At 33.2% G+C, this 24,926-nt stretch overlaps 1 protein-coding gene across 1 annotated transcript; it reads left to right on the top strand.

Annotated features, from left to right (window-relative positions):
* Positions 1-21,166: 21,166 nt before the first annotated feature.
* On the top strand, positions 21,167-24,145 carry LOC25496242 (receptor-like protein EIX2). Its single transcript, XM_024785832.2, has 2 exons — positions 21,167-23,444; positions 23,734-24,145. The coding sequence occupies exon 1, from the start codon at positions 21,225-21,227 to the stop codon at positions 23,439-23,441; it is 2,217 nt and encodes a 738-aa protein (XP_024641600.2). The 5' UTR covers positions 21,167-21,224; the 3' UTR covers positions 23,442-23,444; positions 23,734-24,145.
* Positions 24,146-24,926: the final 781 nt, after the last annotated feature.

Genomic DNA, 24,926 nt, shown 5'->3' with positions numbered 1-24,926 from the left:
ATCTTGGGACTGATAATTTCACTCTAAAGTCTCCTTGTTTTGTTTTTTATGAAAGACTATAAAGTCTTCAACGTTATCTTTACTCTTTTGGTTTTCTTCCAAATGGTTCTTGACCACAATTTATTACAAATTCAACAATAATTACTCCTAGTCACCTTATTAAAAACGAAATAACAAGCATTTGTCTTGAACATAATAAAAACGAAAAAGGATTGTTTGACTAAGAAAAAAGACTAAGAAATTTCCTAGTCACCTTATTTTGTTTTTTATGAAAGACTTTCAGAGTCTTCTGCGTTATCTTCACACTCTTTCGTTTTTACTCTTAGGGCTCACGATTATCACGCAAATCATGTTTACTAGACGTGTTATAATTTACTCGTGAATAATTGTTTTTTTTAAGGGATCATCATGTGAATAATTGTTGAAAGGGCAGTATTTACAGAATTTACAAAGATATTTTTTTAGTTTTTTTCTTTTTGACGAAAAAGATATTTTTTTGTTATAAATATAGAATTTTATATATGAAAAAAAATTACATATAAGTGGAAGACAAACAGACGACAAAATGCGTTGTTAAACATGTTTAGATGGTAAAACCATTTTTGTAAAGATATTTGTTAGTATTTTCTGATTTTGTATATAGAGTTTTTTATTTTAAGTTGTCATTTTTATATGGTGACATGTTTTTTAAAAATTTATATTTTAGACTATATATCTAAGGTGGTTAACACTCAAACTATTATATAGGGTGGCAAAATGGTGTGCATCTTCACTTCGTTGGTGATCGATAAGCTTAAGGGGTGCAGTCAAAGTCCTATTCTTGGAAGATGAATGGTTTCTCCTCTTTTATGAATGTTTTGTGAATTATTTTCATTGTAACTCTAGGAAGATGAATGCTCCTCATCTTCAACATATCTCGAAACACTGAATTTATCTTTATTATACAATCTAGACGTGCAATTGACACCTTGTTTTACACATCCAAATTGTGTAACCCAGACAAATTCAGTATTTTGAGAGATGTTAAGGGCCGAGGAGCAGCAATCCTCTAGCGAATAGATTGGTGGAGTATCTCTTTGTAATATATGGTTATGTCGTTTATCTCTTATGTACTAGTCTGTCGTTGAATTGAGTTGCAACTTGCAATGCCTTTTGTATTCTCTGTAATTTATTCATGCAATAAACATTGGTGGAGTATTTTACAAGTAAACAACGGTTTTTTCTAGATTACCCTCTCTTATTTAGAGGGTATTTTACCCTCTTATGATATCAACCAATCAAAATGTAATATACATTGGCAACATTAAATGTCATAAATGAGTCAATTTTTTTCTAAAAAAAGAATCAATTATAATCATAAGATAACTTTCAATACTTTTAATTTTTATTTAATTATAGACATGATTACATTAGAGATCATTTATCTCATTTATTTGTTACACTTGAGTCCTTTATCTTTATTTTTTCCGCTTAGGTCTTTTTATCTCTTATAAAAGCATATATACATCATTTTTCTCATTATTTTTATTAAAAAAATACATAATTTTATTTTTTAAAATATCTTTTTATTAAAAAAGAAACAAATCCAGAAATATGATGAAGATGTTCATCATCTTCATGTTCTTCCTTTGAATCTTCATCATCTTCATTGAATCGAAAAAATTTCTACACAAATATATCTCCAAATATCATGAATTAATGTTATATTCACCTCAAAATCTTCTTTTAAACACAAAAATCAAACCCCTATAGAAAAAGAGATTTAGTTTCATCACAAAAAAAAAAAATAGTTATATAAATTGTCACGTTGTATATTATTATTTTCTAACTCGATATTCAAGCCCGACATAAAAATAACCCGAAAATTAATAGCAGCTTTGCACATCAATTTTATTGTTTCCAGAACAATCTTAACTTTCGTAAAGTCTAACCCTTCCGCCAGTGACTAAGCCTCCGCCATCCGCCTTGCAACATTTGTGAAATTAAGGTTTTGATTTTTGTGTTTAAAATAAGATTTGAGGTGAATATAACATTAATTCACGATATTTGGAGATATATTTTAGTAGAATTTTTTTTTATTTAAAGAAGATGATGAAGATTCAAAAGAAGAAGATGAAGATGATGAACATCTTCATCATATTTTTGGATTTTTTTTTCAGTTTTAATAAAAATATATTTTAAAAAATAAAATTATGTATTTTTTAATTAAAAAAATGCGAAAAAAGATGTATATGTGCTTTTAAGATAGATAAAGGACCTAAACGGGAAAAAATAAAGACAAAGGACCAAAGTGTTATAAATAAATAAGATAAAGGACCCATAATGTAATATTGTCTTAATTATATTTAGGTGTTCAATCTTAATTAATTTACACTACAAGACTGGCTTAGAACAATTAAAATTTCACATCAAATTTCTTTCATCTGAATGTCCTTAAATTTATCAGTTATATTCATAAAACTTATTCCTCCCATTTTGATTGTTCAATTTTGCCGTTCCCAACTGCCACATTTTTCAATTTTCGTGAGAATCGTCATGATTTTAAATATCGTGAGAATTGCTGTTATTTCCAGTACAACGTCAGGTATGATGACTTGATTTGATTTTTCTTGGTTGTGAGGTAGTTAATTATAACAATTGAGTAAATCATCCGTTGTACTTTGAGGGTTGCTAGCAGGTGTTGCCGCTGTGATGTTGTGGGAGTTTGCTCGCATTTTTTTGGTTGTTGCTGAAATGGTTATGTGATGAGACTTTTGTTCTTTTATTTGGACTTAAATGCTTTTGCTGATAGTGAGACATGTCTATGCGTGTTAACAAATTTTATTAGGTTGACTGCTTAAATAAAAAAAAACAAGTCACGATACCTGACGCGGGGTTCTAGAAACAATGACAATTCTCACGATAATTGGAAATTGCGGCAATTTGGAACGAAAAAATTGAACAATCAAAATGGAAAGAAGAATGAAAAAGAAACAAAAATTGATCAATATGGAAGATTAAAGAAGAAGAAATTTGAAAGAAGGAGATGTTTTTGTTCTCACGTTCGGGGTTCTGGAATGAAAGAAATTTTATGAAAGTAAATGATGAATTTAAGAACATCCAGATGAAAGAAATTTGATGTAAAATTTTATTTGTTATAAGTCTTGTAGTGTAAATTAATTAAGATTGAACACCTTAATATAAAAATAAAAAAAATTAAATCATTTGTTGTTTCAAGAAAAAAAATTAAATAAAAATTAAAAGTATTAAAAGTTAACTTATGATTAAGATTAACTCTCCTTCAAAAAAAATATAATTAAGATTAACTCTTTTATTTTTAGAAAAAATCTACTCATTTATTTGACATTTAATGTTATCTATGTATATTACATTTTGATTGGTTGATATCGTGAGAGGGTAAATTACCCTCTAAACAAGAGAGGGTAACGTAGGCCTCACCGTAAACAACACATAAAAGAGTCAGTAATTCATCATAACCTTATGAGTCTTAACCCATAAAACTGCAGACCTTGATTCTATTAAAATTATAAAAATCCTTAAATGTGTTTTTCCTTTGTCTGTTTGATCTTAGGATATGTTTTTTCATTAGTTTGTTTAATCATTAAAAGTGTCTTGGTTTTGTTAATCATTAATAAAGTGCTTCGTGAAAATCTCATAAAAGACGATGGTTACAGCGCCTTCACATTTTTAACTATTTTTTTTAGCTGAATCAAGGGGAGCAGATATCAAGGGGACTCGCGGACATCCCAACTAAGCTGGCACCCCCACGCGAATCACATCCTATGTCGGTAACCCCATAAAATAATATTATTAAAAAAGAGCAAAATCTGTACAAAAGACCGGGGGGGGGGGGGGGGGGGGGGGGGGGGGGGGGTGGGGGGGGGGGGACAAATTAAAAGAAGAAAACATAAACAAAATTAAGGAAAACGATATTTAGGCCAACCGAAACGGTCTGAAAAAACGGATCCCGAATAACATCTAGAAGAGCAGTGGACCACCAAACACCCTGAGTACTGTGACCATGATTAGCATATATTCGAAGAAATCACCTTAAAACCTGTCGGAAAACAGTTGTGCCACCTGTTTCTCAAACGGATCGGCACCAGAGAGGCTTTCTTAAAAGCCAGCAGTGCAGAAGTCATTAGTAGTTACTAAAGCCATAGTTATGACAGAACACTAGGATTTTACTTTCTTCTAAAAGAAAGTGACTTATGTTTTCAAACTAAACGCTCTTTCAAAAATATTCTTCAATTTGATCTTAGGAATGTTAAAATGAACGATTTTACAACCATAAAGTACCTAAATTTTATGGTAAAATGACCAAAAAGTTAAAAAAAAAAAAAAAAAAACGAATGATTATGCCTTGATGGCAATAGTGTTCTTACAAAAAAGCATTCCAATCATGTAAGCAACATACCTAAGTTCTTGTTTCATAAGTCAAGATTTTCGTGTAAACTACAAATCTTACCGTAATGCCTAAGTTCTTGTTTCATAAGTACCTAAATTTTATGGTAAAATGACCAAAAAGTTTTATCTTGGACCATAATGTTCTGGAGGCAGTTAATATTGAATAAAATAATACAACAATATTAATAATTAATTTGGGACCAGAGAACTCTGGATTAATTTGGTTGTGATTAATTAGGGCAAGAATATTCTAGAGATTAATAAATATTAATATGAGTGTGATAGTGTGTGTATATTGTGTAGCCTTAAATAAAAGAGAAAGGGAAGAAGAATAACACTGAAGAATTATCCTGGTTCACCAAACCCGGCTACTTCCAGTCCCCACACCTCTTGTGAGATTATCCACTATAGTTGTCTTGCTAACAGAAACTTTTGACTAGCACTGTAAGGTCTTGATCACAACAGATCAGCCTGTTACACCCTGTATTATTAACCTCAGCAGACTTCTACAATTCTTTCTCAAACTATTGTTTGGGATAGACTTAAGAATTACAATACACTTTGCATGAGAGATGGGTTTGGGATCGAATTTACACTCAACTCGTGTTTGAGGGTATGATGAAATAAACACACTCAGAATATGTGATCCACAAATCTGTTATGAGCTGGAGTGTGTTATAGATAAAAAGATTATGATATTTGCACTTAAAAGTGGATTATGGTTAAAATCACTCTCTTAGCCTCAAAGGCTTCTCAACTCATGTTTGAGATTTCGATGAACAAACTCTTGATATTGATCAAATATATAGTGAGAGAGTTGGAGTTTGTTTTAATTGTGAAGAGTTTTGTATGTAGTGATGATTTTCACTTGAGATAATATTTGCTTTAAAAACTCTTGCATTTAACATTCAAAACCAATTGTATTTATAGGTGAGGAGTGCCTTGGTGATCAAGAGTGAAAATAGAGTTGTTGGATACGTTTTTGGCAGCTGTCCAAAGCTTCAATTGATTTCACTTTTCTTCATTAAAACGGGAAGAACGTTCTCAGAATGTTCTGTACGAGCAGCTTGCTTTGCTTGCACTGTTGCTTGCTTGCAAGAGAGACAACCAGCTGTTAGTGAGTTGTATAAGTTGCTAGACACTTGATAAGACGTGTTGATGTCATCTTGATGTCATATGATGATGTCATATGCTTTTATCACAAGGAACAACTTTATGAGCTTTCTTTGATTGTAGAAACTTGGAGACCACTTATGATGATGTAACATTTATGTCATTGCATGATGTCATAAGATGATATCTTTGATGATGTCATATGGTAGTAACTCTGAAGACATATTCCTTAATGGGATTTTTGCTCCAAATGGGTCGAACCTTTCTTTGGGCCCAAGATGCCAACTTTCAATTAAATATTTTGCCATGTTTTCTGAAGGTGAGAAAAACACAAGAAAGGGGGTTGAATTGTGTTAGCTTTTTCTTCGTTTTCTCCTAAGCTGAAAATACTGATCAGAAGCAGATAGAGTTCTACTTATGAAGTGATGTTCAGGACAAACTTGCAGCGGATAAAAACAGAGAGAGAGAGAGAGAGAAAGAAGAAAGACATAAATCAATTATACAGGTTCCTTCCACAAACCGGAAGTAGTCATGTCCCCCTTGCACTTCCAAGGAGAGTTCACTAAAATGTAATATCTGATTACAACTGCTCTCTGCTAAAACTAGCAAGAGACTTCAAACTACTCAAGCACAACTGCAAGAGACTTCCTATGCTCCTGAACACAATCAAGAGACTTCTAATGCTCAAGCACAACTGCAAGAGACTTCTATTCAAACAGAATTATAAAGAAAAATGTTTGAGGTTGGACACTTGAAATACAATCAGTGGTATTCACAATAAAAATCAGATACAGACTCTTAAGACTCTAGAATTTCTAAGATATGAACTTTGAAGAAGAAATTCTAAGTGAACTTTGATTGCAAAACAAGTTCAGTAGAGTTTTGGCACTTGTAAATTGTTGTTGAGTCCTTGCCAATCTCTAAGTCTTTACTCCTTTATATAGAGGTATGAAAGAGACGTTGTGAATTGTCAGCACATCAAAATAGAGTCATTTGAAGCTTTGATCAATAATCAATGATCTTTTGTCTGATATGGTTATTGTCCTATGAAGGATCAATTTCAAATCCATTCCAATTGTGAAGAAACATCGTTGCATGCAGAGTTGTTTTCTTGTCTTGTAGCAGAGACAAAACAGAGTAGTGGAGGTAGTGGTTGTACACTTCGTATAATTGTACTTTGTCAACGCTCTTTAAAGAAGAAGCATCCAATGCCTTCAAATCCTTTCAAAATAGTTGTTTCTTCACTCTTCCAGTCTTCTACAATGCTTAGATGAGATTAAATCCATTGAACATCCTTTGAAACTTTAAGTCTTGCATCTCCTGATGAACTTCAGCTTCTGATGAGATGCTTCTGATGACGTCATCACTTCAGAAGCACTATACTTCAGGAGTACTTCTCTCCAGATGCTTCAAGCTTCCTTTTTGTTGATTCCATTGCTCTCTTTTGTTCTTCCAGAACCTATTTAATATATCAAATTTTTGTCTATGGTCCTATACATTTGAACAAATATTAGCATATCCAATTGACAATTTTTAATACATTGTTATCATCAAAACTCTCAAAGGGTAATGTTAAACACATTTTGTTCCAACATTCTATTCTTGTGCTGACTTGTATACTTTTGATGTACCGTTTTATTTTCTTCGTATATCCCTGAACGTTCTTAGTTCGTTCTCACTGATACATTCTCACAAAAGACATTAGTGAATAAAAATATAATAATTGTAATATTTTTGTTATCTTTTGAAAACATCAAATGAAGATGTTTTCTTCACTTTGTATGACCATAATGATATTTGTAGGTGTAACGCCCACTTTCGTTTAATCATTTATTTAATCGAGTTTAGGCGATTATATTATAATTATATAATATATGCATGATTTTGATATGTTTTGATGATTTACGATATGTTTTGATGATTTGATTGATGACGTGATAAGTTATGAATTTTGAAGGCTTTGATAAGGATATGAGATTTATTTTATTGTTAAATAAAATAATGATTTGAAAATAATATAAAATATTTAGTTGAGGGCTGTTTTGATATTTTAGATAGTTTTGGGGGAGAAAGTGAGATAAGATAAGTAATTAAGAGGAGATATAAATAGAGAAGACCTAATTGTTAGAAAAACCATTGTAGGTGAAAACTTTTGGAAAGGAGGAAAAGCTAAGAAGAGAGCAAGAGACCAAGAGAGGGCTGCGATTTCTGCAAATTAAGGTAAGGGTGAGACTAATAACTCAGTAATGTTAGTTGTTGTAATTCTGATGATTAGTTAGCGAGAAATAGGATTGAATTGGAGAAAACAAAAATTAGGTCAAATCCCTAAAATTGATGATTAAACGGTAGGAATTGATTTAATTGTTGTAGAAAGTGTTCCTAGACCTTAGATAATGTTTAGGACAAACTTTGGAATCAATCCTAGGCTTAGAACCATGTGAATCGTCGGATTTTTGTGAAAATAGGAAGCCTGGCCGTAGCGACATTCATCGCTCGCCACGACGAGCTATGAACCTCGCCTCGCGAGTGATGATCTTCATCGCTCGCCACGCGAGCCTTCCCTTTCGCCTCGCGAGTTCCTTTGGTATTGCTCGCCATAGCGAGCAACCTTACTCGCCATAGCGAGCTAAGGCAGAGAGCATGTTAGATTTTGTGTTTTCGACTTTTTAGTTGGACCTTGAGTGCCTTTGAGTGCCTGAACATACCTAGTAATGATTAGGAATGAATGTAGGGCAAGATTAGACCCAGAACAACTTTAGTTTGGGAATTGTTTGGTACTCGCCATGGCGAGTAAGGATTCTCGCCTCGCGAGCAATTCCAGGTTAGTGTGCCTTGAGTGTTGTGCGATCTGTGTCGCACGTTTGGATCAAGAGTGAACCCCCCTTATGGTAATGAAACCTAATGATGACGTTAAATGCAGTCTGTAGAGCTGTTTCAGATATGTTGATATTAATTGGGTATGAATAAAGTGTTGTACGATTATGTAAGAAATGAGAGTGTAATCATGATGCAAATGATTTGCTATTGGTATAATGATATCATACTGTTATGTGACTTGACTGTGCTGCTGCTGTTATTTAACTAAGTGCATAATGTTTATGTATGAGGAACATGATGACGTTTAGCTCCAAATTATTGGATGCATGTTGATTACGGTGATTACGTGTTTTGTTGTTAAGAGTCCATGCATAGCATATCATTGAGCTTAGTCCTCACCACGTTTATTAAGAGCTTTGTCCTCTGCACGATTTATTAGGAGCTTTGTCCTCCGCACGTTTAAAATATATTTATACTTCTGATGACGATTGGTACCACATGCATATAAGGAGTCTAAGAGCATTGTCACATTGTCATGTCTAAGATGCTTTGTTGATAATGATTGAATACGTGATTACGTAATGAATGTTTTATCAAATTTGCTGTGTATTGACGACGACTGAATATGTGATTATGTGATAACTGTTTAGCAATTATACAAAGTTGTTTAAGAATGATTATAATGTTAATTTATGATTCGTAATTACACTGATTAATGTTATTTTGTTATGAAATCTCACCCATTCTGCTTGAAAATGTTGCCCTTCGTATGGGTAACTTGCAGGTGATCGTGCTTAGTGTGCAGTTGCCGTCGTGAGTGGCCTTGCGTCGGGATGGGGTTATATTCATGCTTCATTGCCTTACGTGACATTTATGTTATTATTATGATTGTTGGAACATTTTGCTGGGGCCTACGTGCCAAAAATAATTTATGACTTCCGAACTAATATTCCGCTGCTATGTTAAGATATTATGTGAAAGTTAAATTATTATTTAACTGATTATGGATTACGTTTCTATGTGATATCCCGTTTATGGTTTTTACTCTGATAATTGTTTAGAAATTTTTACATTGGAAAAACGGGGTGTTACAGTAGGAGCATGAGAAACCTTTCGGAAAGTCAAAATTTCTTTGATTGATTTCTATTCTCCAAATCATATCTTGAATAGTGATGGAAGATTCTTGGACCATCATAAGTCTTTTATGATAGAATCTCCAAGCATATGATCATGAATTTTCTTCTTTGATATTTCTCCAACCAATATCATTAATGACTGACTTAATAAATAATTCGTTCATGAATTGGTTTCTCTTCAAAGTTAATTCTAATCATTTTGATGAAATGATGAGATTGATTTCGAGTGTAATATGCATCCTCATTACGAGACCATTCTTTCATCGGAGTTGATAATGTTCTCTTCTATGACAATATATTCTCGGTTAATTAACCTTGAATTATTTTGTTGTTGATGCGATTTATCTCATAATTTCTTTTGGTGATTGCACACAATATTTCCTGTCCATTGAGTATCTTTGAGATGTTTTAGTTTAGGCAATCTTGAATCTTTAAGGCATTGTTGAAAACCATGTTGTGAGAATGATGAATCAATTACTAAGAAAGTTCATCTTCTTGTTAAATCTTCAGTCAACACTCGTTTGATTCAAACAATATTCTTTGTATATCTTCTTTGAGCTTGTGATACTAACGTTTTAGTATTCTTTCAATGAGTATATACATGCACCTGTAAGAGACTTCTTTCTTGTCAACTTCTGTGAAAAGACTCAATGCAAACATCAGTAGATCACCATTCATAAAACTTAGTGTTTATTCCATAAGGTTTGTTATCATTAAAACATTCATCAAAAAGATTTTTGTTTCAACAAGGTTGACCATCAAGGTCTCTTTCGCCTTAGACAAGAAACATACCTTACCCCAGTCCCCTTCTCCCCCACCATTTATTTCTCCAAGCTTTACCCTACATATTTTGCTTTGCCCCATCACCTCCATCTTTTTCTGAAGCAGATGTAGTTTTACCCCAATCCCCATTCCTAGACAAGAAACATATCTTATCCCATTCCCTTTCTCCCCCACCATCTATTTCTCCATGCTTTACCCCACAAATTTTGCTCCCATCACCTCATCTTCTTCTGAAGCAGATGTTGTTTTACCCCAATCCCCTTTCTCTAGACAAGAAACATACATTATTGTAAATGTATCTATATAATAATAAAATGAGATTTTATATGTATATGTTTTATTGTTTTATTTTTGTTTATATTTGCATTTATTTTATGATTTTGTTTATATTTGCATTTATTTTATGATTTTAGCATCTAAATAATATAATGTCTTCGAAGACTAATTAAACCTGCGTGAATTCGAATAAAGTTGTGTATTGAATAAATTCGACTAAAGTTGCACAAGTACACAAAATCAATTCAAAAAATACACAATTTTATTTCATTTTAATTTCATCTACATTACATTATATTCTTGCTAAATATATGTGGTATCATCATGACGTTGAATTTAAATTAAATTGTTGAAAGTTTACTGAATATGTCGGCATTTAAGTGTCTTATACTTAGTGTAAAGGTTTACAGCGCCCTTTGAAAACTTGAAAGAATGGATATAACACATATGTTGCATTCTACCTAATGAGCTGTATAAATTTTCACATCAAATTCACTAATATTAGATGAGTAGTGACAAACATGAATGCATTCCAAGAGGTTGTTTTGAATTTAATCTTACTGCCCAGCCAACTGACAAGTTTCAATTGAAAGAGAAGCATGATCAAGTACAAGTTTCAATTGCATCCCCTTATGTCCCACTCATCTTATACGAAGGAATTTGATGAAAAATTTGTACAACCATTAGGTAGAAAACAACATATGTTTTATCCATTATTTTGACCTTTCAAAGAGGCTTGTAAATCTTTTCATTCAGTATAAGACACTTCAATACCAACATCTTCCACAAACTAACAAGAATTAAACTTAAATTCAAACAAAATAAAGACATTACATAATAATGATGCTACCTAAACATAATCTTGTGGCATAATCAAACTCTTGAGAATATCTACAGGCGATCTCAGCAACGAAGCTTCCATCTCAATCCTCGGGAACATGTGGTGCTGACGATATATGGAGAACATGGTCCTCACACAGTCATCGTCTGTCAGCATTATCCTTTTGGTCTGCAAATAACTGGGACATGCATACCGAAGGTCCTCCACCCTCCCTTGTGTCTTCAGGGTTGAGTCCTTGATCGATTTTGTAGTTGATCCTTCTGATCCTTTAGCGTGACATCGACCCCAACCTTGAACAAATGAGGGTTTCCGGTGTTCAAATGTACTTGAGCTTTGAACAAACTGTCCATTGTTTCATATCTACATCATAAGGAATTAAACAATCAATGTAAAACTCATTCAAACATTTCATCAAACAATTTGAGTGCAAATTATACATAAACGCTTAAACTCACAACAACAACATAAACATACAAATATCTAAACACTTAAGCAATATAAATCATTTATATATAAACATTTTATCATTTTGTGTGTATTTCTTGCCTTTCGTACAGCATACTCTCGTAACAAATAGCAAGGCTCTTGTTTGAATACTGTTGTACCAGAGTTGTTGAAACATGTAGGTGTATTTTTTTCTCTCCATATACTAAAACAAAAATTATGTACCTTCATCTAAAATTATTTATTTATTTACCTCAAAAAAAATCTAAAATTATTTATTGTCTTCACCTAAAAAGTCATCGATTATTAATTACTTAGAGTAGTGATATTTGTACATCTCTTTCTAAACAACTTCCATGACAACTTTGTTTTTCTCTATTTTGATTGATCAAAATCAATAGAGAGAGAAAAAGGTAGAGAGATAATAAGAATATAATGTGAGTATGAGAGAGAAAGTTGTCAAAAAGTTGTTAGAAATTGGCTGTACAAATATCATTTTCTCAATTACTTAACGTGTTAATGATTGCCCTGAAGACCGCAGAGTTTCCAAGTCTTTGTTTTGCTTTTTGAGTATATATAGAATTTTGTGTCGATTATTGATGTGTCATCGATTATTCATTGTTTGATTCCTTGTACTATCTTTTCAAAGAGAAATGATATTTATACAATTATTTTTTATAACTTTTGCGATAATTTTCTCTCTCATACTCATATTATGTTTTTACTTTCTTTTTCTATTATTTTGATATTTGTACTAATACCTCTTTTTTTTTTTTTGAAAAATTATGTTTGTCTTAAAAATTATCAATCAAATAATTCTTCAAATAACACAACTCTTTTTAAACTACCATTGTTTTCATCATGATATGATTTTGAAAATGACACAAGAGTTTTAAGTTCTTTGTTCTATTGTATACCATTATTCTTCCTGTCATTGTTTTCATCATGACAAGATTTTGAAAATTCATAATTGTACATTTAGACCTAAAACGTTCACATCAATTTGTCCGGAGATAGTTTAAGGTTTTTTCCATCCAATTTGCACATTCTCTTTCTCATATCAAACAATTGTATAATACTCCATATTCCTTTTTAAGAGTTTTTTTAGGGTGAATTTTTCGTTCCTATTTAAGGGTCCATTTATTGCGGATTAAAATAAAAGTGATTTTGACATAAAATAATTTAGAGATTATTTTTAGAGATTTTAAGAAAAATCAGAATCTATTTTGTGTTTGTTTATCGTAATAAAAATCACCTTTTTAAAAAATAATTTAGTTTGTTTGGATACAACTATATAAAAGCGATTTTTTGTTATAAAATTAATTTAATTTTTTGATCCATATTTTCTATAAGGTGTCTAAACAGCTTCTCATTTGAAGCTGTTTTCTTTAGATTCTGATTTTTTTTTAGAAAGTTGTAACTAACGAATACAATATTCTTAAAAGTGATTACTTTCTTAAAAAATTGATTTTTTTTCTTAAAAAAGATATAACGAACGGGCTCTAACCGTCTTTTGGTATTTTAATGGTCCGATTTGTCAATTATACTCTTTGTCAATTACTCTTATCTTTTTCAATAAAACTAATTAATGCTATCGATTTTGAAAACTAAAGTTTATTTTTTTTAAACAAAGTTTGCTTGTTTTTTTTAAACAACGTTTGTTTCTTGTTATCTTCTAATTAAACAAAATTTTGTTACAAACAATGGTTCCAATAAGAGTTAAAATTCTATAAATAAGATGAGTAACAATTTTTAAAAATTTCAAGCGCAAAGCGAAAGAACAAATTCGAGTGAAGAAAAATAAAAGACTTCATGAATGTTTAAAATGAAGAAAAAGTAGAAGACTCATTGGAACTGATGATGAGAGGTGAAGAGGGAGAAATAGTTGAAACTCATTTGTCAAGATACGAGAACAAGAACAAGATGACAATGAAGAAGAAGAAGTTGAAATAAATTTTTATATTGACTTAAAATAATTAAAAAGATGTGCACAATATTAAAAAATTTGTTGTAGAAAAAGATAATAACCGACAATTGTTTGTTACGAGAGAAAGATGACATATTAAATTTATTGGAAGGATAAAGTGTGTGCAAAAAAATAGAAGTTTATTGATGGATTAAAATGAGGGTATAATAGGAAGAAAATGTGCAAAAATACACATTGCTAATTTGGTGTTAACTTTCTAAAAGATACTTAAAAATTAACAGATGGAGTAATATTTTGGGTTATGTTAGGCATAAGTTAAGAAAATAGTATATAATAAAGACTAGATACATTAATTATTTAATGTATTTAAAAAGTTGAGTTTTTCTTATAGTGACCGGAGGGAGTATGTTATCTTTCTCTCGTAATAAACAATTGCCAGTTATTATCTTTTTCTCTAATAATTTTAATTTTTTAGTGCACTCTCTTTCTTATATCAAACAATTGTCAAGGAATGAAACAGATGGATATTTCTTGTAAAAGAAATGTAAATGCAATTTGTTTGTCTTAACAAGTTTTAATGTAGATTTCTTTGCTTTCACAATTTAGATAGCTTAACTAGTTTGAGGTAAGGAATGAAACAATCTGTTAAAGGATCGAATTTCAAACAACTATCGGTAGAACAACTAATTTTTTTAATTTTTTTTTGTACAAATTAGAAAAACTAATTACTAATGTTGGATCATAAAATGAACTATACTATTCTATATTATATTACTATATCTAAAGGGAAAAAGAGATATTGGGCTGCCCTTTTCATTCTTTCAATTATACCTTCAAATAAATTCGTCTATAATATTGTTATATTGTTGATGACTGTGAGAATAAGTGAAATATTTAGTGTTTACTAAATATGGAATAATCTAAAGATGGAAAGTGCAAAGAATAATGCAAAGGAATGTTTACTCTAGGATAAGAGTAATAATAGGATGGAGAGTACATGAGAGGTTTATAATTGTTTGAAGTATTGTTCACTCAATTTTTAGCATGTACATTATTATAAAATGTTTAGGAGTTTTGTAATTTAGATATCACAACAAAACAAGTAGAGTGTAACAAAGTGAATTTATTTATTAGAAGTTCATCTTTCTTTTTAGACATTTTTTCATACAAATTTATTGTTCTAACTACATTCGTGTTCAACTTTAGTGAGTGCATAGTTCATATTATTATTAGAAGTCTATATTTTCCGCTGCTACTCAACAATTGGCATCAGAGCCAAAAATGGCTTCTTCTAGTGGATCGGTCAAGGTCGGCAAATATGAAATAGAGAAGTTCAATGGGAAAAATGATTTTTCCTATTGGAGGATGTAGATGAAAAATCTGCTTATATCACAAAAGTTGCATAAGGCGTTAGTGGGAAAAGAACAAAAACCTGTGAGTATGAAGGATGAGGATTGGGAAGAGTTAGATCTTGAAGCACGGGCAGCCATAATCTTATGCCTTGAGAGGGATGTTGCATTTTTGGTTAATGAAGAAGCAACTACTGCTGGCGTATGGTCAAAGTTAGAGAAAACTTTCATGACGAAAACTCTGACAAATCGAATCTATTTGAAATCCAAATTGTATACATGCAAGATGGAGGAAGGCACCTCAATCCGGGATTATGTCAACAAGTTTGATAGGATTATATCAGACTTGAAGGATATAGATGTGAAGATTGATGAAGAAGACCAAGCACTCATATTATTGCTTTCATTACCAGAGTCTTACGAAAATCTAGTACAAACATTGATGCTTGTGGGTGATACTCTAACCATGGATGAGACTAGAACATCACTTTTAGCGGATGATCTTCGAAAGGTTGCTACAAGCGGGATGTCTAGCAGTGGAAGAGAACATAGGGAACAAGCTCAAGGATTGTTTGCTACTAGAGGGAGGACCAATGAAAGAGGACAAGGCAGGGGAAGGAAGTCTAGATCAAAATCTAGAGCTCCTGCGGAAAGAACATGTTTTAAATGTGGTGAGCTTGGACATTTTAAAGCAAATTATCCAAATAAGAGGGTATTATTTCAGAATAAGCAGGCCAACAACGGCAACAACTCTAAAGGCAAACAACAAGATTTGTCAAAGGCGAGTTATGTATCTAATGACGAGGATGATTGTTTCTCTGTCTCAGAGAGAGACCATGATATTTCAGGTAAGTGGATGCTTGATTCAGGAGCCTCACACCATATGTGCCCAAATAGGAAGTGGTTTGCTACCTACCAAAGTATAGATGGTGGAACTGTTTTAATGGGGAACAACCATGCCTGTAAAATTATGGGGTATGGTACAATACAAATCAAGATGCATGATGGAGCGTTAAGAACTCTGATGAATGTGAGACATGTTCCAAATTTGCGGAAAAACCTTATTTCTCTTGGCGTTCTAGAGGAAAATGGTTGCAAAATAGTTATGGAAGATGGAATTTTAAAAGTTGTACGTGGTTCGTTGGTTGTGATGAAGGGAGTTCGACACAGAAATCTTTATCCTCTTATAGGTAAAACCGTTACAGGAGACTTGGCAGTTGGAATCATTGGAAGTAAAGATCAAACAGAATGCACAAGGATATGGCACATGCGCCTTGGGCATATGTCAGAAAAGGGTCTATCATTACTTGGTGAGAAAGGTTTGCTGAAGAACATGAAAAAGCCATGCATGGAATTTTGTGAACATTGTGTGTATGGAAAAGCACATCGCTTGAAGTTTTCTACAAGAAAACACAAAAGCAGAGGATTGTTAGACTACGTGCATACTGATGTTTGGGGTCCGGCTTCGGTTACTTCTAAGGGTGGTTCCAGGTACTTTGTTACATATGTTGATGATTATTCGAGGTATGCTTGGATTTATTTTCTTAAGCATAAGAATAAGGTATTTGATATTTTCAAGTGTTGGAAAGCAATGGTTGAGAACAGAACGGGTAGAAAGCTGAAAACTCTGCGATCAGATAATGGTACAAAGTATACAGATGGAGCTTTCAAGAGGTTTTGTGACCAGGAAGGCATTGTTAGACACTGGACGGTAAGAGGCACACCACAACAGAATGGAGTCGCGGAAAGACTGAACCGTACACTTCTTGAGAAAGCAAGGTGTATGCGCTCTAATTCTAGGTTAGATCGAGAATGGTGGGCAGAGTCGGTTGCTACAGCTGGTTATGTAGTAAACAGATCCCCACATTCTAGTTTAGGTGGAGACACACCCTACAAGGTGTGGTCAGGTGAATATGCGGACTATGACAAACTCAAAATTTTCGGATGCATGTCATATTATCACGTCAAGGATAACAAACTTGATAATAGAGCCAAGAAAGCTATTTTTTTAGGATATGCAAAAGGGGTCAAAGGCTATCGTCTTTGGTGTCTAGAAGATTCTAAATTTGTGATTAGCAGGGATGTTACCTTTGATGAGAAATCTATGGTGCCTAACTATGGTGATGTTCAAGTATCAAATCAAAGAGTTGACATAGAATCTAAAGACCAACCAGATTCTAGTCATGATCAGGTGGAACATCCTAGTGTCACTCAAGATGATGAGGAGGATGAACTTGATAATGAGGTTCAACAGGAAAATACACATGTATTGCAACAGCAGCTGCAGGAATCTTTGGATACCACTAGGCCAAAGACAAATTATAAAACAGTTCAGAAGTTGGGGTCAGACAAACCTCTAAGGCATTATGGGCAGGTAAACTTGGTGGAATATGCACTCTCGGTTGAAGATGATGAGCCGGTCACCTTCAAACAAGCTATCAAAGACAAGGATAAAGAGAGCTGGTTGGTTGCAATGGAAGAAGAGATGCAATCTCTTCACAAGAACAAGACATGGGAGGTAGTCCCATTACCTGTAGGAAAGTCTGCTATTGGTTGCAAATGGGTGTATAAAAGAAAAGAAGATCATACTAAGTCGTGTGGTACAAGATATAAGGCTAGACTAGTGGCTAAAGGGTTTGCACAAAAGGAAGGAGTCGATTACAATGAGATATTTTCTCCGGTGGTGAAACATACTTCTATCCGAGTGCTATTAAGTTTAGTAGCTCATGGTGATCTTGAGCTGGAACAACTAGATGTGAAGACAGCCTTCTTGCATGGAGACTTAGACGAGGAAATATATATGTATCAACCTGAGGGTTACAAGGTTGAGGGTAAAGAGAGTCAGGTATGTCGCTTGAGAAAATCACTTTACGGGTTGAAACAATCTCCTAGACAGTGGTACAAGCGATTTGACTCTTTTATGATAAAACAAGGTTTCTCTAGAAGTAGTTATGATAGTTGTGTCTATATTCAGAAGCTTCATGGAGGTGATTATATCTATCTATTATTGTATGTCGATGACATGCTTATTGCTTCAAAAGGCAAGGTGGAGATAGATAAGCTGAAGTCTAAACTTGGTAAAGAGTTTGAGACGAAGAATTTGGGCGCTGCAAAGAAAATACTGGGTATGGAGATTAGTAGAGAGAGGACAAACCGGAAACTGTTCTTGAGTCAAAAAGGCTATTTAGAGCGGGTTGTTGAAAGGTTTGGAATGAAAGGTTCTAAGTCGGTGGTTACTCCATTAGCTCCACATTTTAGACTTTCTGGTAATCAGTCTCCCACTACAGCAGAAGATAAGGAAAACATGAAAAATGTACCTTATGCTAGTGCAGTTGGCAGTTTGATGTATGCTATGGTGTGTACACGTCTAGACATTTTACAAGCGGTAAGTGTTGTTAGTAGATTCATGGCAAATCCAGGAAAGGCACACTGGGAAGCAGTGAAATGGATTTTGAGGTACTTAAATGGTACCATTAACACTGGTTTGTGTTTTGGTGGAGATACATGTCAAATAAGTGGCTTTGTTGATTCGGATTATGCTGGTGATCTAGATAGACGACGGTCTACTACTGGTTATGTGTTCAAAATACACGGTGCTCCAGTAAGTTGGCGATCAATGTTACAATCTACAGTGGCACTATCTACTACGGAGGCTGAATATATGGCCGTAGCAGAAGCCGTAAAGGAAGCATTGTGGCTGAGAGGTCTTCTAGGTGATTTGGGTGTTACGCAAGAACGTGTGAGTCTGATGTGTGATAGTCAAAGTGCGATTCACTTGGCTAAGAATCAGGTTCATCATGCTCGGACCAAGCATATCGATGTAAGGTATCATTTTGTACGGGATGTGATAGAGGAAGGTCGTATTTCTCTTGCGAAGGTACATACTGATGAGAACTCAGCTGACATGTTAACCAAGGTTGTGTCAGGTGGGAAGTTCCAACATTGTCTGGACTTGCTCAATATTCTAACATGTTGATTCATGTGGAGGCATAATAAGACGCAATTTGTTCGTCCAAAATTTGAAGTTTCTTTTCAAATTTTGAACGAGGTGGAGAATTGTGAGAATAAGTGAAATATTTAGTGTTTACTAAATATGGAATAATCTAAAGATGGAAAGTGCAAAGAATAATGCAAAGGAATGTTTACTCTAGGATAAGAGTAATAATAGGATGGAGAGTACATGAGAGGTTTATAATTGTTTGAATTATTGTTCACTCAATTTTTAGCATGTACATTACTATAAAATGTTTAGGAGTTTTGTAATTTAGATATCACAATAAAACAAGTAGAGTGTAACAAAGTGAATTTATTAATTAGAAGTTCATCTTTCTTCTTAGACATTTTTTCATACAAATTTATTGTTCTAACTACATTCGTGTTCAACTTTAGTGAGTGCATAGTTCATATTATTATTAGAAGTCTATATTTTCCGCTGCTACTCAACAATGACATTAAAAAATAAGAATTCATATTAGATTTGCTATATTATTTATGTAATTGAAAAAAATAAATATAATTTGTTACAAATTAAAAGTCACAAAAGCTATTTTATTTTATTTTACAAGAAGTCACAAAAGCTATATTGTTCTTACTTCAAATGCATTAACATAATTATAAAAAAGTGTGACAACGCTAGTAGAACATAATAAAATAAAACCTTAAAGAAAAAGGAATGTATGTATTTTATAATTGACTCTAAAGTCGTCTACTTTATCTTTTGTGTTTTTCCTTGTGGCTTCTTGGCTACAATATATTATAAATTCAGCTATTGGCAATGCAAGAACACGCAACAATCAATCAAATTACATACATATCTTGATACATAACTTGTCATGACCACATTGTCAATCATGAATCTATTTTGTTTGAAATTGGTCCAAACAATATTTCTCATATATTTGGTGTTGCAAGTAGACCAGCTTGTTTGTTCAAAAGAGGTTGTTAGGTGCATACAAAGTGAGAGGACAGCACTTCTTCAATTTAAGGCTGCCCTTACTGATCCATATGGCATGCTGTCATCTTGGACGACAGAAGATTGCTGCCAATGGAAGGGAATTGGTTGCAACAACCTCACTGGCCATGTACTTATGCTCAACCTTCATGGTAATTATGATTATGATTACCTTTATTATTATTATTATTACGGTGGTGGGAATAGATTTTGTATCCGGGGTGATATCCACAACTCACTGATGGAGTTGCAAAAATTAAAGTACTTGAACCTAAGTAGAAATGATTTTCAAGGCAATCATATCCCAAGTTTCTTTGGATCTCTGAGAAACCTAAGATACCTTGATCTTTCATATTGCAATTTTGAAGGAGATCAAATTCCTATTCAATTGGAGTCTCTTTTGCATTTGAAATACTTGAATCTTTCATGGAATTATCTAGATGGTTTGATTCCTCATCAACTTGGAGATCTCTCCAACTTGCAATTTCTTGATCTCAGCAACAATGACTTGGAAGGAAGTATTCCATATCAACTTGGAAAGCTTACGAACCTACAAGAGCTTTATCTTGGAAGAAAGTATGAAGATAGTGCTCTGACAATTGACAACAAGGATCACAGTGGAGGTCAGTGGTTGTCTAATCTAACTTCTTTAACCCATCTTCGCCTGATGTGAATATCTAATCTTGATAAATTTAATAGTTGGTTTCAAATGGTTGGTAAGTTAACAAAACTAAGAGAACTAAGTTTAAGAAATTGTGACCTTTCTTATCATTTCATCCATTCCCTGAGTCAATCCAAGTTCAACTTTTCCACTTCTCTTTCTATCCTCGATCTCTCTTGGAACAGCTTTGCTTCATCTTTGATATTCCAGTGGGTGTCAAACATAAGTTCCAATCTTGTTTTGCTTGACCTTAGTGGTAATCAGATGGTAGATCTCCCTTCAAATCATTTTTCTTGTAGGCTACCAAAATTGAGAGAACTAAGATTATCTTATAACAACTTCGCATCATTCATGATATTCCAATTGGTGTCAAACATAAGTTCCAATCTTGTTAAGCTTGACATTTCATTTAACCACTTGAAGGATCCTCCATCATATGACTATGGCATAGTTATGAAGTCTCTTGAGGAACTTGACCTATCTAATAATAGATTAGAAGGTGGGGTCTTTAAATCCCTTATGAATGTATGCACCCTACGCTCTTTAGACTTGCAAACAAACAATTTCATAGAAGACCTTCAAACAATTCTTCAAAATTTGTCTAGTGGTTGTGTCAGAAACTCACTTCAAGTGTTAGACCTCAGTTATAATGGAATCACTGGAACTTTACCCGACCTTTCCGCATTCACATCATTGAAAACATTGGACCTTTCTGAAAATAAGCTGAGTGGAAAGATTCCTGAAGGTAGTAGCTTGCCATTTCAGTTGGAGAGTTTATCCATTGCATCAAACTCTTTGGAAAGGGGGATTCCAAAATCATTTTGGATGAATGCATGTAAGTTGAAATCATTGGATCTGTCCTATAACAGTTTCAATGGTGAGCTTCAAGTATTAATCCATCACATATCTGGATGTGCTAGATATTCACTTCAACAATTAGATCTAAGCAGTAATCAAATCAATGGCACACTACCTGATCTGTCAATATTCTCCTTTTTGGAAATATTTGATATTTCTGAAAATAGACTAAATGGGAAGATACTTAAAGATATTCGATTTCCAACCAAACTAAGGACACTACGGATGCATTCAAACTCTTTAAATGGTGTGATCTCTGACTTCCATTTTTCTGGTATGTCAATGCTAGAGGAGTTAGACTTGTCTTACAATTTACTAGCATTAAGTTTTGCCGAAAAATGGGTCCCGCCTTTTCAACTGGGCATTATAGGATTGGGATCCTGCAAACTTGGTTCAACATTTCCTAAATGGATTCAGACACAAAAATACTTTCGATATCTTGATATTTCTAATGCTGGAGTTTCAGATAATATTCCAGAGTGGTTTTGGGCAAAACTATCATCACAAGAGTGCAGGACAATCAACCTTTCTTACAACAATTTCAAAGGATCAATTCCGAATCTCCACATAAGAAATTATTGTTCTTTTTTATTTCTGTCATCAAATGAATTTGAAGGTCCCATTCCACCATTTCTTAGAGGTTCCATAAATATTGATCTGTCCAAAAATAAATTCAATGATTCTGTTCCATTCATATGTGCAAATGGTATAGATGTAACTTTAGCCCATTCTGACCTTTCAAACAATCAATTATCTAGACGAATTCCAGACTGTTGGAGCAATTTCAAGGCATTAGCTTATGTAGATTTGAGCCACAACAATTTCTCGGCAAAGATTCCTATTTCATTGGGATCACTTGTAGAACTTCAAGCATTACTGTTAAGGAACAACAGCTTAACAGAGGAGATCCCTTTCTCCTTAATGAACTGCACAAAGTTAGTAATGCTTGATTTTAGAGAAAATAGATTAGAAGAACTTGTCCCTTATTGGATTGGAAGCGAATTGAAAGAGTTGCAATTTTTAAGCTTACAAAGGAATCACTTCTTTGGAAGTTTCCCATTCGAACTTTGCTTTCTTCAAAGAATTCAACTCTTTGATCTCTCATTGAACTATCTATCTGGACGGATTCCCAAATGCATTAAAATTTTTACTTCAATGACTGAAAAAGCTTCCCAAGGTTTTGCCTATCATACATATACTTTCCAGAAAGGATCTACCAAATTCAGCTTTGCATATGAATTGAATGCAAATTTGACTTGGAAAGGTGTAGAACAAATGTTCAAAAACAATGGATTATTTCTTCTAAAAAGCATAGACCTCTCAAGCAATCACTTTTCAGGAGAGATTCCACATGAAATAGCAAATTTGATTCAATTGGTCTCTTTGAATTTATCAAGAAACAACTTCACAGGGAAAATTCCTTCAAATATTGGAAATCTAGCATCACTTGACTTTCTTGATTTTTCACGAAATAAGTTGCTTGGTTCAATTCCTCATAGTCTCTCTCAAATAGACCGGCTTAGTGTGTTAGATTTGTCGCATAATCAATTATCGGGAGAAATTCCAAAGAGTACACAACTTCAAAGTTTTGATGCCTCACGTTACAAAGATAATCTTGATCTTTGTGGACCACCACTTGTAAAATCGTGTGCTCAGGGGAAGCCACCACATGAACCAAAAGTTGAAATTCAAGGCGATGAAGATCTGCTTCTCAATCGTGGATTTTACATCAGTCTGATATTTGGATTTATTATAGGCTTCTGGGGAGTATTTGGCTCAATCCTAATCAAGCGCACTTGGAGACATGCTTATTTCAAGTTCATGAACAATTTAGCAGATAATATTTACGTGAAATGCAGAAGGTGGCTTAGAGGCTAACTGGTAATAATACTTTAACTTTTTGCGCTCTCATATATTCTTGCATTAAACATCAAATAGTCATCATAATGTATCATTATATTATCTAAAAATATATTTTTTACTTATCATTTCTATTGAAATACTGTTCATTTTTAGTCTCTACAGTTTTTTAAATAATGTGTTCTTACTTCTTAGTAATTTTGAAGAGTTCAAAGGAATTTTATCTTACTCTCTTGATGCGTTTCATGTTTTCTAAAAATTAATATTTTAGATTATATCTAAAGAGGTTAACACTTAAACTATTATATAGGGGGCATCTTCGCTAAAGGGTACTCGATAGTGCATTGGTGGTGGATCTCAGATTAAGGTGTTCAGTCAAAGACCTGCTCTAGGAAGATGTATGGTTTCTTTTCTTTTATGAATGGTTTGTGAATTATTTGCTTTGTTACTCTAGTATGATGATTTCTCCTCCCTGACAACATGTCTCAAAACACTTGATTTGTCTTGATTATACAATCTGGATTGTGTAATCCGAACAAATTGAGAGATGTTGATGGCCGAAGAGAAACCATCTTCTAGGAAATAGATTGTTGGGGTGTCACTTTGTAATATGTGGTTATGTCTTTTATCTTTTATGTAATAGTCTCTTGTTGAATTGAGTTGCAACATGCAGTACCTTTTGTATTCTCTGTAATTTATTTATGCAATAAACAATGATGAAGTATTCTACAAGTAAAAATTACATGTGTCATTTTTTTCATGCATTCTACTTAGAAGTATATTCGTCTATAAAAATCAATTAAGACTAATAATTTAGTTTATGGAAATATGAGAATTTGAGTCAGAGGTTCTTAATGTTAAGGAAAAAGAAAATAACAAAAATACCCTCCTAATAGTTCTCGCAGCAGCATCAACAGTAATAATAAAGAATATCAAAATGTGAAATTGTTTATGAAAATGGTTCAGTAACATAGATTTACCACAGGAATGAGAGAAAGAACAGGAAGAATGTCTTAAATGGAGTGAAACTGAATCTGGTCAGGATTCAGGATAAGCCTTTGGAGTTGAATCGTTTATAGAGGCAGTTTTGCGTAACACCTAAGCACTGCTACGCAACGGTTGATATATAGTGGCAATTTTAACACCTTCGAAATTAAAACCGTGTAACAATTGTTCTAATTTCTTATAATTATTCATTCAATCATTTTTGGTTAGAGCGGAACAGTTTTATGGTTTCTTTTCTCTTTATTTCTTTTTTAACATACAATGTAGTTAGCTGAAAACCTCACAATTCTGGAGATAGACAAAAATTATTGGGGCCTGGGATTCAAGCTGAATATTTCTTTTAGGAGATTTGTCGTTGATTACCAAAATTGACATAGAGTTATGTTGCTTTCATAAGGATAAACTTTCACAGCTCGATCTTTGTTCCATCTTTCTCATTTGAAGTGCTTTTCCCAGATGAAGCTTCATGTCCCGGATTGCATTTTTCTGTATTTTTGT

The sequence above is a fragment of the Medicago truncatula genome, chromosome 6, assembly GCF_003473485.1.
Source record: "Medicago truncatula cultivar Jemalong A17 chromosome 6, MtrunA17r5.0-ANR, whole genome shotgun sequence".
In the NCBI taxonomy this organism is placed as follows: domain Eukaryota; kingdom Viridiplantae; phylum Streptophyta; class Magnoliopsida; order Fabales; family Fabaceae; genus Medicago; species Medicago truncatula.
Note: the sequence above shows the minus strand (reverse complement) of the source record. Positions and strands in the feature narration are given on the sequence as shown.

Excerpts from the sequence above, each read along its gene's own strand:
- LOC25496242 (XM_024785832.2), top strand. The coding sequence starts at position 21,225 with ATGAATGTATGCACCCTACGCTCTTTAGACTTGCAAACAAACAATTTC.